Genomic DNA, 15,441 nt, shown 5'->3' with positions numbered 1-15,441 from the left:
TGTAATTGACATAATCCTAGTATCAATTTTGATGAAAAAATTTTGTTCCGCTTCAAGAAATTTAACAAAAAAGATAAAAATGCATTAATTTTTATAAAATCGAGACTAAATTGAAACTAAAAAACACTAGATGACCAAAGTGATATTTTTAGACAAAAAAATGGATCAAAGAATAATTTAACCAAAATTAAACACTCCACCCACCTCCTGCTGCTACACTGCACGTGTTTTTTTTTTTATTCATTAACTTATACGGCCCGCGGGCTGGCCCGTTTTGGCTCGTGGGCTGGCCCGACGGGCCAGCGGGCTTGATGGGTCGGGCTGTCATGGGTTGGCGGGCTGAAATTCTTGGCCTGGCCCATGCTTTTTCAGTCGGACTGGCGGGCCAGCCCGTCGGGCCTGGCCCATTTTGCCATCCCTATATATATATATATATATATATATATATATATTAGAGTTTGAGTTTTGTTATTTCATACTGAAAGTATTTGAAGCATCATCTAATAGAACATTACATTATGGTAGGTAACTATAGAGGCTGAACTGTGGACATTGTTGTCTTAAAAATGGGGTCCAATTCATTGAAGGATTATTTGAAAAGGTATGAAAGTAACACAAAAGTAGAGAAGAAGAAAAAGAAGAAGCAGAAGAAGAGAAGTCAACCACAAACCACTAGGGGTGTCAAAACGGGCCAGCCCGACCCATTTTGACCCGGCCCGATTTTGGCCCGTATTAAACGGGCCGGGCCGGGCTGGCCCGACATGGTAAAACGGGCTACTTTTTTGGGCCCGGCCCGCGGGCTAGCGAGCTGGCGGGCTGGCCCGCCAGTTTTTTCTGATCTGTATACTTTTTGGCCCAATCAGTCAGATTTTAATTTTGAATTTTTTCACATCTGTACAACAACAATGATCTATTATCACAACACAAAATCAGCCCTGGAATGCAATATATAATAACATAATTGATTCAGTTAAGAAAGAGTAGTAGCTTGGAAGGTGTTGAATGAAGAAGAGAATGCTCATTGTATTTGCTTTATGTTTATGAACTGGTCTTTCGTTTGACCTATGATATGATATTTAGAGAATAGAAATCAAAGTGTTACAGATGCAACACTCTTCTAAGTTTGAGAGTTCTGATTTGCAAGATATCTCTCCACCTAGACGAAGTCGTCATGATTCTCCCTCTTAAGATGTTTTGCGTGGATCTGTGGCACTCGACCTTTCACCTCCGAGGAAAATCAAGAAGAATGTTGCAAGACCTGGTTTTTCTGATTCTCAGCGCCATTCACCTCAAGATCTATCTCCTCCTCGACGCAGTCGTCATGATTCTCCTTCTCAAGATGCTTTACATGGATCTGAAGTGTCAGACCTTTCACCCCCAAGGAAAATTCAGAAGAATGTTGGAAGACAGGGTTCATCTAGTATTTCAGTTAAAGTTGGTTCACATTCATCTTTGGATCTTGAACTAGCTCCACCAAGGAGAAATACTCAGGAATCATCAAATCCAGCTAGTAAAACAGGTCTAATTTCTGGTAAGGATATCAGTGACGAGATCGAGAAAAAGAAGAGGGATGATATGTTGAGGTAATTGTTCAGTTGTTTTATAATGTTTTCCAATCACATATTAATGTTTACTTGATAGATATTTGTTATTATCCTTGCTTAATGCCATGGTGTTGTAGTACTAAGCTTGTTTTTTGTGTGGTTATGGAAGTATGGAATACTGAGATAGTTCTACTTGGCTTTCGCAGAAGTGTTACCACCATGATCAGAAACACGGGCTGTTTATTTCTTATTGACTATAGCTACACTTGAATAGGAGTTTTTCTTATGTGACTTGGGAGAAGTTATCAGTCTCATGAAACAGCATACACAATCAATTTTTTCTAGTCTGTTAGTTTTAGGGTTTAGTTAAACACTTAAACTAAATGCAGCAAGCATGTGATCTTTTTGTTATTCTATTTATTTACAAAATTTAAGTGAAATGCTCGTTTCCTTTTTCTGTTAGTTGTTTGTTACTATTAATTTTAGTATGTGTTAATGTATTTTTTGCCTTTTTAACAATCAATATTAAAATTCAGTTATCAAGATATAGGTCACTAATAAAATATTTCATTTCTAAGACCAATTCTTCCAAAATCTTAAGCTATATTACAAAGAAGCCCAGGACTATTATTATGTCACTAACATGCCTGGTAAACCTTATTCTGACTAAAAATGCTTTCTGTTATGCTATAGTTATTATCTATTGTGGCTGAGTGGCATTTCTGGGCCATAATTTTTTCCTGATTATGTCATGTTTCCTCATACCAAAAAACATTTAAACTCACAAAAGTTGCAGATGTCATTCATAAAAGCAGTAAAAAAAAGTCCCATTTGTCACCTTTTTTTTTTCATTGTATAAGGTTTGTTTTGGAGAGGGGGGACGGGGTTAATCTTGCAATTCCCCTTTCTTGAAATTGAAACCCTTCTTTCATTTATACAAGTGTAAATGCTCGTCATTCCCTGTCTTTCTATGCAAGTTTTGGTGTCAGTTGCTTCACATTGCTTCATGGCATTGATAACTATGTTTTGCGCAGATTTAACCAGATGGACCCTTCCATAAGTGGACGGGGTGCTGAACCTGTATATCGTGATAAAATAAGAGGTCAGAATTTTAGTCAGTTGTTTGTTGATGTTTCTGTTCAATGTATTTGATTTGTTGTCTTTGTGTGCAAAGAAATTTTGAATGATGCTGAATTTTGCAGGAGTACGCATTTCAAAGGAGGAATACTTGAAATCAAAACAGAAAGTAGAAGAAAAACCCAAGGTATTTGGTACTCTGCGTTATTTTTGTAGCATTGTTGTATTGTTTCTAGATTTATAAGGATATTATATCTACTACTATTACAATTACATCAAAAGGACAAGAAACCATGTCATATTTGTTGTCATTTGGTCCCTATGATTGAAGATGAATGTTACTTCTAAAATGTGTTAAAATAATCTCTCTTATCTGTTCAGCTTTTTACAAAGCTATTTTTTGATGTATTATGTTGAAGGGTTATAGGCGGACCCCTATCTCTTTTTCTCTTTTTTCTTTTTTTTTTTGTATGCTACCTTTTATATATGAATACAATGTATACAGAAGTGATCGGCAAGAGACTCACTAAGTTCTCTAAAATCTCAACTGTATGTCAGAACAGTTATGTTATTCATGTTTCCGATAAAAACTGCTAAGCTGAATTTTTAGGTATCTTTGTGATTTTCAGGAGATAGAAATAGAATGGGGCAAAGGCTTAGCTCAAAAGCGTGAAGCTGAGGCTAGGCTGAAGGAACTAGAACTTGAAAAGGAGAAGCCTTTTGCACGGACCAGGTATATATATAAAGTACTTAGAAACATGGTTTCTAGATTGTTCTATATTTTTTATCATAGCAACCTATGATGCACAAACATAATATGGGGTATAAAAAATACCATGTATAAAAGGGATACATTGAGTTGGTGACAATTATTCTTAAAATTATAATGATATAAGGTGTACATTACACATAAATATGCATAAAAAATTCATGAAACATGAATATATTTGCAAAACTAAAATTCCAAACTCATGAAGCACTAACACACTCATCCCACGTAACAAGTACATGTTTAATATTGATATGCTTGGATTCTCTATGAAAACTATCTGTGAATTATTGAAGCTCTTCTTTCTAAAAGGATGTTAAGATCTGATAAGTCTTAGATTAAGGCTGATATGGATAATGGAATAAATAATTTGACACGTCAAGTAAAACTTTCATATTTTGAATCAAATTATTCTTGATTCAGCTATTAAAATGAATGCAACATAACAAGCAATTGTTGGCTCGAATAAACTTCTCCTAGCTTGTGTTAATACCCAATGAGATTAATCCCCTTATCTGTGCAAGTTATATATCTCCTTTGTAATAAATAGGGATTTTAATACTTCTCTACTCGTTTCAAATTTTCTTAAACCTGGTAATCTTGTTAAAGAATTTTGTGAGCCAACTCGTGTCTCTCTCTCCTAGACTCTTTAATACCTCAGTGATTATAATATCGAGCCCAATAGCTTTGTCATTATCCATCTTCTTCAATACATATTTTACTTTAGGATCCAGAAGATAAAAGTTTTACTTTTGGTCCATCATTGTATATATTTGGAAGTAATTCCTGCATCATTTCTGGATTATCATGAGATGGTCCTTTTTACACATGTTCAACATAGTTTCATTTTTTTAGGGGGTAATCAGTGTTGTTTATAATTACTTAGTTTACCATGTACCAGCTTGGAAATTTATTTATAAATTATTTGTTAGTTAAAATCCCATCGAGAGCAAGTTCTGGACTGTCATTGAGATGCAATGTTGATGTTTAACTGTGTGAGCTGATGTCATCGATTAAGGTTCCTTTTTCCTTATTGTCTCCGTGTCTCTTATGTTGTATTTGCATTTGTTTCTTACAGAGATGATCCTGAACTAGACAAAATGTTTAAGGAGAGATTAAGGTGGGGTGATCCCATGGCACATCTAGTAAAGGTAATGCAAAACATTTCATGTTGCTTGGTGCGTGAGATGGAGTTTCATCAGTACTTACATGTTTTTGTGCCAATTGCCATTTGTAGAAAAAATATCCAGAGCCTGTTCTTCCAAACTTGGGGGAGAATGAGAAGATGAAAGAATCAGGCTTTGTAGTCCCACAGGATATTCCAAATCACAACTGGTTAAAAAGAGGTTTAGACGCCGCACCAAATCGGTATGGAATAAGACCCGGACGACATTGGGATGGTGTTGATCGCAGTAATGGTTGGTTCATATTCCCTGTACTTTTTGTAGTTTGATTTTTCCTTCCCTTTTCTGATGTAAATAGCCATAAATGATTGACTTATATCATTTTCAGGGTTCGAGAAGGATATGTTTAAGAGAACAAATGAGAGACAAGCTAGAGATAGAGAAGCTTATCTTTGGTCCGTCTCTGATATGTGAAAAGTGGCAGTACAATTACACAAGAGTATTAAGGAATGTGATGTTGACATGTCCATAGAAAAATTATTGAAAAGATGTATCTATCTTAGAAAATCTCCATTTGGTTTGATCAGCATTGTGATATTTTCGAGTTTTTGAGAGGTTATCACATTGTTGTTCCATGTAATTTAGATCATTTTTCACTACTGTAGTTTGAAGATGACTGTCTTTCTCGAGTTTCCTTCGAACTTTCGGGGATCAGTGTTGTTAATTAAAGCTAAAATTGATTTTTATGATAATCCAAATTTGAGTCTAACCTTACAGCAAGAGGAGTAAAAATACTCGGGATTTTCATTTAAACATGCATTGGACATATTTTTTAAATTAGTTTAAATTTATCTGATAATTTTAATTAGATTAAAATTAATTTTGTCTCAGATAATACTTCTAAAATGATTAATAATTTTTTAATTATACCGCATTTTAAAAGAAAAGACTGTGGTTATGTAATGTATTCGTCTATGAAGATCAAAATAATGTCCATTTCAGATTTTGTTAGACTTTAGGTTAAAAAAAAATGATCATTTCGTCTTTTCATCGGTACTTTTTTGTCTATTGATATTCACGTACTAATACCAATCACAATTTAGAGAATGATATTTCAAAAATAATATGTAATTAATTTTGTTTGGATGATAAAATAAAATTATTTGAACAGAGGAAATTTATACATACAAAAGTAATATTAACTTGTTTTCTTTATTAAGAAGTGTAAATTATAATAATTTTTTTTACATGACTCTCCCATTTAGTTAGATTATCCTGGGATAGAGATTGAATATAAAAAAAATTCTTTTTTCATATAATTACCCTCTAAATTTTAAGTTTTTATTTAGTCCATAAATTAATTTTACCTTTAAAAAACTAATTTATTTTTTCTTTATAATTTTCTGGATTTTTTTTATAAAACAATTTGTCTTAAGTCATATTGGCAACTTATTGGTGTGTCTAGATCCAAAAATAATGAAGTAATGTTTCATCCAACTTTGTTCTCTCTTTTTTTTTCACATAAAAGTAATTATTTTATAATATAATTAGGAATATATAGAGATTTATTGTTTTTTCTGTCTCGATATTAATAAATAATGGTTTATTTGATTAAATATTAGCATCAGTACGAATAATGTATGACTTTTTATAAGATATACATATCTGTTATTTCTTTTTTGTTCTTACATTCATCCTTATCTTAAAATAATAATATTTTTTATTGATTTAGTATTTTTATTAAAAAATGATATTAACTCAAATATGTTTAAATTATAAAATTTAAATCTTATTTTCCTAATTCGATATTGTGAAATTAAATCAAACTTAAAGTTAACTTTCTTTATTTTGTGAAATAATCATTTGACAAATATTTTAATGTATACATAATGAAAATAAACACAATTTCATCATAATTATAAATTTGATTTTAAAACAGAAACAAAAATATTTAAATTCCTTCTCTATTCATATATTCGTACTGTGATGTACAGAAAATAAAAATAGTAAAAAAAAGTTTAATTATATTTGTTTTATCGTATTTTTTGTTAGTGTGTCTAGTCATCACAATTTAAATTTGGTTAAAGCTAATGTAACGGAAACAACAACGTTATTCAAATGGAAAGAAAATTGAGATATAATTAAATAAAAACAATTAAATATTTAATTTGAGTACGAATTAAATCTTTATATATTTTACAAAAGTTAAATTTCTTAACTACATTTTATAACACTAATTTCAACCACTAAAATTGATATATAAAAAGAGAGTCGAATTTTAATAGAAAAAAAAATGATAATTTCACATCATTCTTCATATCATAAATAATCGTTATCATAATTGTAAATTTTCTCTTCCTTCTCTCTTCTCTTCCTTCCAAAATCATTATTCTCTTTCTAGATTGAATGTTGAACGTCGTCAGGGTTTGATGGTGACGGTGCATTCTCAACCTCTCATTCTCGATGTACAAAGGTACCACTTTATTTCTGATTATACATTAGGATCTCAATTTTTTTTTGGATAATCTTTAATTTTGTTAAATAATCTTTAATTTTGTTAGGTAATATTTAAACTATGTGTTAGATTATGGAGTTATTTTTATTTAACAAAGTGATAGGATATTTTATATTTGGTGAATTAAATTTAAGTTAATTAGTTGTTATTTTAGTTAGTTGGAATATCTAAGATTTAGTTTGATAATATGACATATTAGATAAGATTAGATTATATTAAGATTTAGTTTGGTTTGTTAATTTTTTTGTTTGTAATTAGCTATATAATAGCTCATTTTCCATCAATTAAAAACACCATAGTGAGTTAAGTTGCATATTCTTTTAGTGTGTGTGAGTTTTCTTCAACAAAGTGGTACAAGAGCTTTATGCTCTGAGTACCGAGTGAAAGAAAGAGAGAGGGTGAAATAGTGTGAGAAAGGAAGAAAGGAGTGCACCAAAGTGAGAGATGACAAAAGTTGTGAATGGTATGACGATGTCGCAATTGATGAAGAAAACCAATTATGATAATTGATGTCTGTAGATGAAGATGTTAGAAATATTTTAATATAATTTAAAAAATAAATAATTAAAATAAAAATTCTACTGTTACTCATGTTTTTATAGACCTTTAATTTATGGGTTAATGGTTTTTATGGCTAACGACTATATTCTTATTACTATTTACTTCTTTGTCTCCATTTTCTACCTATAAATACCACCTAGGTGCATGGGGAAAGATACAATAACAGAGACAACAAACATTAGAGTTTTCTCTGAAATGTTCTTCTTTTCTTCTCTATATTATCTTTAAGACAATGGTGTTATATATTTATAATAATATTGCAAAAATAATAGCGTTGTTGTTGTTGCAACGTGAGCAAGCCTCCCTCCTTTTAAGGATGGTGCATCGAGATCTCCTCCACATGGTGATCCCACATCCACATTTTATGGGATATTATTTTCAACACTAGGCTTCAGTTACAGAGCATGGATTTTTAAATCCCTTCATCACACAACCATTTTCTGATCTCTCTTTTTCTTACTTTTCTTCTTTTTCTCTCTTCTCTTATATCCTGGGTTACTTACTCTTTAAGGAGTTTATTTTGCTAGTTTCTGTTATCCTCGGGATATATCTGAGATGTTCCTGTTGTATCTTGGGGGGTTTGCGCATATACTGCGGATAAATCCTTAAGGACAGTGTTTCCAACACGCCTAAGGAATTCCTTTTATTTATGTTTTTATCTTTTTTATGCATATTTGCTAACAAGTGGTGTTCATAAGGTTCGGAAATCTTTCGCTACACTCGATCAATCTGACGGGTTGTTGTATCTTAGGAGAGAAACGCATATGATTTGAAACACATATCATTGTGTATTTGTTTAGCCCTGTGCAGTAGGGGTGTTTTCTCTCTAAGAATAGCGCTATGCGTGCCTCAACCCAGGATATTTCTACTTCTTACCTTTTATCTATTATTTATTATTGTTAAAATAATTGTTGATCTCTGATTAATATTCATTGTTTTATATATTGTCTTAGTATTATTATTGATTTAATAATTATTATTGATATCATTTTATATTTTTATTATTAATAGTATTATTTCAGTAATCATTTTCTAACAGAAGACTCTTCGGGGATCCCAAGATATTTGTGGGATATAGTGGAGACCGAGTACGAAGAACCCGCAAATGATGCAAATCAGACAACCGCCCAGATTACCGCGCTAAAGAAGACACGAGTGAGAGACAAGTCAACTTTGTACTTTTTGTACAATGTTGTGGACGAGTCGTGCTTCAAGAATATTGCAAATGTTGCATCTTCAAAGGAAGCATGGGATATTCTGGAGGTTGCATACAGAGCGAACGACCGGGTCAGACAAGTCCAGCTTCAAGCTCTCAGAGGAGAGTTTGAAGGGTTGAAGATGGAAGATAAAAAGTAGGTAACCAAGTACATAACTTGGGTAGAGAAGGTGGCCAACCAACTCGACAGGAATGGAGAGCCAATGCTAGCAAGTCGGGTTGTGGAGAAAATTGTAAGATCACTAACAGATGATTTCGATAGCATCGTATGCACCATCGAGGAGTGAAGGACCTGTCAATTCTCTTAGTAGAAGAACTCGCTGGGTCATTGGAGGCCCGTGAACAAAGGAGAGGGAAGAAGCACAAACCGCTTGATCAAGTACTACAAGCGTAACTTGATTTGAATGAAACTCGGAATACTCAGAGCCGAGGTCCTGGAGGCAGAGGACGAGGTGGTCGAGGTCGAGGTGAACGTGACAAAGATGATGTTGAAGAGAGCACAAATCAAACCAGGCAGCAGAATTGGCATGGTCGTGGTCAAGAAAGGGGCCAAACAGATTTGTCAAAGTCAGAAGTGGAATGTTTCAGGTGTGGCAAGTACGACCACTACGCAAGAGAATACAGATCGGCAAGTTGCTACAACTGTGGCAAGGTTGGTCATATAGCGAAGTTTTGTCAAACTGAAAAAAAAGGAGAAAAATCTTCTCACAAAAGAAGACAACGAGCAAGAGATAAGAATTTTAACGATTATGCAAAACTCAGATGTCAAACTCAGGAGCAGTAAATCGGATGCAAAGTTACGATCGGACTATGTGAAGGAAAGGAGATCATGTGACGAGCTTAGTCCAGGTTGTTTAAACTAGAGCTGTCAAAATGAGTTGGAACCCGCGAGCCAACCCGGCTCACCACGGGTTCAAGCCGGGTTGGGTTGAAATTTTTTTACAAATTTCAATAGGGTTGATTTTTGACTTGACTCATCTAGAACCCGACTCACCCGGGTTGAACCCATGGTGACGAGCCAACCCGCAAATAAAGGGTCACACAAGTGTTTTTTATTAAGTTGAGTTTTGCATTTGGAGCATGTTAGGTTGTTTTTTTTAGCCAACACATAGATAATTTGTATTTTTGTGATTTTGGTTTGTATTTGAATTGTATTAAAGTTTATTTAGATTTTAATTATAATTATAATTTAGTTTTGACTAAATAAAAAAATTGTATTTTTTTTAATTAAGTGAACCCGTGAGCCAACCTGTTTAACCCACCAACCCGTGGTGGACCAGGCCAGGTTCAAATTTTTTTGGCTCGCTAATAAGTGAGCCTGGTTGGGTTGGCTAACTAAGTGATCAGTCGAGCCAGGTTGGGTCGGGTTACCCATTTTGACAGCTCTAGTTTAAACAACTCGGTTTGGTATATAGACACTGGAGCAAACAATCACATGTGTAGAGATGAGAGTTTCTTCAACGAACTCACCAAGGTGGAGGACATATTAGTGTCAAGTGGAGATGATCCCAAGATGGTGATTAAAGGGCATGGAACAATACAACACATGAAAAGGATGGATGGGTTCGAGAAATCAGAGATGTCTACTATGTTCCTGAGCTGAAGAGTAAAATTTTAAGCATAGGTCAGATAGTGGAGAAAGGAAACTCGATTCTGATAAAGAATCAGGTATTGTACTTGAAGGACAAGCACAGTTGGCTAGCAGCCCAAGTAGAAAAGAAGAAAAATTGGATGTACAAATTGGAGTTGAGCATCTTGCAGAAAAGGTGTTTGAAACGTGTGGGCAGTGAAGGCGGTGCGGGATCAATTTGGAACGGTGTGGTAGAGAAAGAGTCCGGTAAGCAAATTAAAGCAATGTGATATGAAAATGAAAGAGAAGAGACAACCAATCTTGCCGAAGAAGTTGAAGAAGAAGCAGTGTTGTTGATGATGGGATGTAGCTCGGGGGACGAGCAAAAACAAGTGGAGAAGTCGGCAAGAAGGTTGAGTGTCATAAATCAGTCCAGTAGCATGGAGAGGTCGTCAAGATGTGCGGATAGCTTGGAAAGCTTAGCAAAGAGTGTGGACATATAAGATAGCTCGATGGAGCATGTGGAGAGCTCGATGGAGCATGAGGCCAACTCAGTTAGCTCAGTGGGAAGTTCGAATAGCTTGATTAAGTTGGTGGAGCAAGTGGAGTGCCAATATCATTTTGGGGAGCAAGTGATCACCTTGAAAAGCTTAGCAAAGAGCCTAGATAGCTCGGTAGAGAGCCTAGATAGCTCGATAAAGCGTCTAGCTAGCTCGGATAGCTTAGTGTGGATTGTGGATAGCTTGGATCTTGAACAAGAAGAGCAGTTGCGTGCCGAGAAGGATCAGAGAGTTGTACTGGAGATGCAATATGAGAAGTAACAAATTGAAACAGATGATGAGTTTGGTGTGAAGAAGGCGTGGAAATTGTCCAATCTCTTAAAGGAAGATCAACCTATTCAGAGGAACCCGATTAATGACAAGTCGGCCACAAACACAATAAAGAACCTAGCAAAGGGTAAGTCAGTTAAGATTAAGATGAAATCGATCAAAGAGAAGATCAAGTCGGATAAAGAGAAGATCAAGTTGGTCAAAGAGAAAAGCAAGTCGGTTATGGAGATAGAAGATTGTTCGGAATCTTTAATTTTGTTAGATAATCTTTAATTTTATTACATAATATTTAGATTATATGTTAGATTAGGGAGTTGTTTTTATTTAGCAAAGTGATAAGGTATTTTATATTTGGTGAATTAAATTTAAATGAGTTGTTATTTTAGTTAGTTGGAATATCTAAGATTTAGTTTAATAATATAACATATTAGATAAAATTAAATTAAATTAAAATTTAGTTTGGTTTGATAATATTTTGTTTGTAATTAGTTATATAATAACTCATTCTCCATGAATAAAAAAATACCACAATTGCATATTCTATTCTTTTTATATGTGTGAGTTTTTTTCCAACAAATTTTTCATTCTTTTTTGGAGCACTTGTTGTAACATGAAATGAGAATGAGTTTTGCTTTCATCTTCGCATTTCAAAATAATAATAATAATAATTGCAGTAGGCTTATAAAAAGTATCTATTCTAAAAAACCTTTTCAGGTTAACGTGACTATTTATTCCTTTATTTTGGTTGAAGAGATAAACCACTAGAAGCTGATTTTAACTTTGTAGAAACTAATTTTGACTTTTCTTATTTTTTATTTTTATTATTTAGAAAGGATACATGGACAAGCTGTTTTTTTAATAACTTATTACTGATTTAAACGTTAATTAATTCCAATTTCTCTTTACAGATTTCAAATTCAAATTCATTATAATAAGATTCAATAATAAACTTTTAAAGACTATTTTATCTGTTCAATCTCTTATGAAATTTAGTATATGACTTATTATTAAAAATATTTTTTTAATATTTTTTTATTTAAATTAATTTTAAAAAATATTTTTCTTTTTTAAAATATTTTTGAATTTTATAAACTAATTATTATTTTAAAATTAAGAAATTAATATTAAAATATTACAAATATTTTATATTTTCTTACATGAATAAAATAAAATAAAAAAATTTCTCATTTAATATATCTTTTATATTTGTTATATAATTTATATCTTTCATATCTCATAATCCTAAAATTTGTTAAAATGCATAATATTTCATACTGTATCATATCTAATATTTTATATAGGAATTAAAAATTTTGTAAATGTGCTTCTCTGTCAAATTCTATCAAACTCTCTACCTATTTGTATTTTATAACTTTTTTATATCAGATTTGTATTTTAGTTATATATATTTTTTAAAAATTAAAAATCTAAATTTTAAATAAGATTATATTCAAATAAAAAAGTAATTTAAATTTAATTTTAAATTTCAACATCCTAAATCCTCTCTTTCTTCTATCCTTCACCTAAAATTTCAAGAACCCTAAATCTTCTTTCTTCTTCTTTGCGATTCATTCGAAAATTTGAATATCCATCCAAAAATAAATCTAATTGGCAATCTTAAATCTTAAATCTTAAAGAAACGTAACGAGAGCACTAAGAGAGAAAACTAATTTAAGACAACCTTCTTTTAACACTCCTCTTCCACCAATGTTGAATTCTTGTGTCGGGGCGGTTAGTTTTCTGAAACGAAGAGGAACTTATGACTTATCGTTATAAATTGGTTTTAAGACTTGAAGTTGGTGTTTGCGTCATGCTTGATATTGTGATCCGTTTATGTGCTAGTTTTATTCAATGTATCTATGGCATTCATTTAGAAATTCAGTTTTGTTTTTCACTCATTAGGTAGTGTTATGGGTTCTCAACCACATCTTATTGCACTAATTTCAACCACCAAAATTGATATATAAAAGAGGGTCGAATTTTAACAGAAAAAAATATATAATTTTACATCATTCTTCATATCATAAATAATCGTTATTATAATTGTAAAGATAATTATAATCAAAACCAACAAATTTATCATACATTATTATTTTTTATCAATATCAATGTTAAAAATATATGTTAACAAAATATGTTTTTATTTTTTAAATATTCTATATGTAGCATCTTCCATGTACTTTTTTATGGGTAATATGTTTTCGTATAAGATTTAACTATTAATTTTATTCCGATATAAAATTGCAATTTCGATTCCCAAATTACTCGTTTAGGGCATTCTAATTATCTTTGTTAAAAAACATTTATTTTAAAATAATATATATCTTTTGATAATTAAACAATCTTGATAATAGTATTTTATATACAAATAAATAACTTCTATATAGAATTTAATTTTGTTGGAGAAGTTCTAAGTAGAGATGGCAATTCGGGTCAGGTGGGTTGACTCGCAGACTCGCACAAAAAAATGTTGGGCGGGCTGGGATGTTGAACCCGTTGGCTCGCAATGGCCTGTCTCGCAATGACATGTTACTATCGTACTTTAGCTATAATCTTGGTTGTTATTTTTCTTGTTTTTGTTTAGGTAAACTAATTGAAATTATTTGAATAGAAAATGAATGTCAATTATTATGAAACGGGATGGGTCAGAAAAGTGAATCAGATATTAAACTGTGCGGCAGGCTAACCCGACCTACACTTTGCGGGCCAAAAGGTAGGATGAGCGAAAACGGGCCAAGTTAGTCCACTTTGCCATTGATCTCCTTCCTTCAAAGCGTGACCTCAATAAATTTTCAATTTCCTTCATTCTTCTTTCTTCTCTCTTCCTTCAAAAATCATTATTCGCCTATGAAGTTTAGACACAACTACTTATATATATATATATATATATATATATATATATATATATATATATATATATAAATAATACATTAATTAATATTTAAATAATTATGTTGATAAAAATATTTTAATAGTTATGTTTACATAATATTATAAATATAAGTAATATGTTAATTAATATTTAGAAAAATATATTAATTATAAATTTTAAATAACTATATTTAAAAATAATACTATTAGATATTTAAATAATTATATAATAAAATAAATTAAAATTTATTTGCATAAAATATATTGTATTGAAAAAAAGAAAGAAAGATTTATAAAATGAAAATGTGATTGGCGAAAAGGATTGAATTAAGACCCGTAAAATCAAAACTCCTTTATTAAATATAAAGCTTAAATAGTAGTTTGGTCCTAGTTTTCGTTCGGTTTTTTCAATGTGGTCTTACTTTTGTTTTTTTTTTCAATTTGGTCCTAATATTGGTTAATTTTATTCAATTTGGTCATTTTTGCTAATACTGTTAAAATAGTTAATGGATGTGAACAGTAACCACCACGTGTTATTTTGTGATTTTTTTTTATTTTTTTTTAATTTTTTTATTTAAAAAAAATGTACACGTGTCAAGCTCATATCAATATTATGACATGTGTCAGAGTCAATTTTTCATATTCAATTTGATTCTAATATTCGTTAATTGTTTTCAATTTGGTCATTTTTTTTAAAATTTAACATTTTTGTTCCTCTCCAAATTGATACAAAATTTAATTTGTATACATTAAAATGCATATTTTTTGTTAAATATTTTTAATTTAGAATTAGAGTTAGTTTAAAATTAAAACGAAATAAAACAATAACACCATTAATTTAAAATTTTAAGAGGTTAAAAATATTTAATTTTAAACCAACTCTAATTTTAAATTAAAAATATTTAATAAAAATATGCATTTTAATAAGAATATCCATATATCATGTATATACAAATTATATTTTGTCTTTGGAGAGGAAAAAAATACTAAATTAAAAAAAGGTTAGGAGCAAATTGAAAACAATTAACGAATATTATGACCAAATTGAATATAAAAATCTGATTCTGACACGTGGCATGATATTAGCTTGACATGTGGATTTTGTTTTTAAATTAACAATAAATTGAAAAAAATTGAAAAAAATTAAAATAATCATAAAATAACACGTGGCATAATATAAACTTGACAGATGTACCTTTTTTAAATAAAAAAAATAAAAAAAAATAAAAAAAAATAAAAAAATTAACTATTATAAAATAAAATTGTCGAATGTTAGAATCAAATTAAAAAATCAAAAGTAGACCGCATTATAAAAACCGAACAAAAAGTAGGAAAAAATCACTATTTAAGCCTAAATGTAATAT

At 31.1% G+C, this 15,441-nt stretch overlaps 1 protein-coding gene across 1 annotated transcript; it reads left to right on the top strand.

Moving 5' to 3' along the window:
* Positions 1-1,175: 1,175 nt before the first annotated feature.
* Positions 1,176-5,266, top strand: LOC114194201 (uncharacterized). Its single transcript, XM_028084309.2, has 7 exons — positions 1,176-1,583; positions 2,579-2,646; positions 2,747-2,808; positions 3,251-3,354; positions 4,469-4,541; positions 4,628-4,808; positions 4,903-5,266. The coding sequence occupies exons 1-7, from the start codon at positions 1,576-1,578 to the stop codon at positions 4,986-4,988; spliced, it is 582 nt and encodes a 193-aa protein (XP_027940110.2). The 5' UTR covers positions 1,176-1,575; the 3' UTR covers positions 4,989-5,266.
* The last annotated feature ends 10,175 nt before the right edge of the window (positions 5,267-15,441 follow it).

This window comes from Vigna unguiculata, chromosome 8 (assembly GCF_037176805.1).
Source record: "Vigna unguiculata cultivar grain cowpea cultivar isolate G323 ecotype 2 chromosome 8, ASM3717680v1, whole genome shotgun sequence".
NCBI classification, from domain to species: Eukaryota; Viridiplantae; Streptophyta; class Magnoliopsida; order Fabales; family Fabaceae; genus Vigna; species Vigna unguiculata.
Note: the sequence above shows the minus strand (reverse complement) of the source record. Positions and strands in the feature narration are given on the sequence as shown.

Coding starts and splice junctions, on each gene's coding strand:
- LOC114194201 (XM_028084309.2), top strand. Junction 2,809..3,250: donor AAGTAGAAGAAAAACCCAAG/GTATTTGGTACT, acceptor TGTGATTTTCAG/GAGATAGAAATAGAATGGGG. Junction 4,809..4,902: donor TGGTGTTGATCGCAGTAATG/GTTGGTTCATAT, acceptor TATCATTTTCAG/GGTTCGAGAAGGATATGTTT.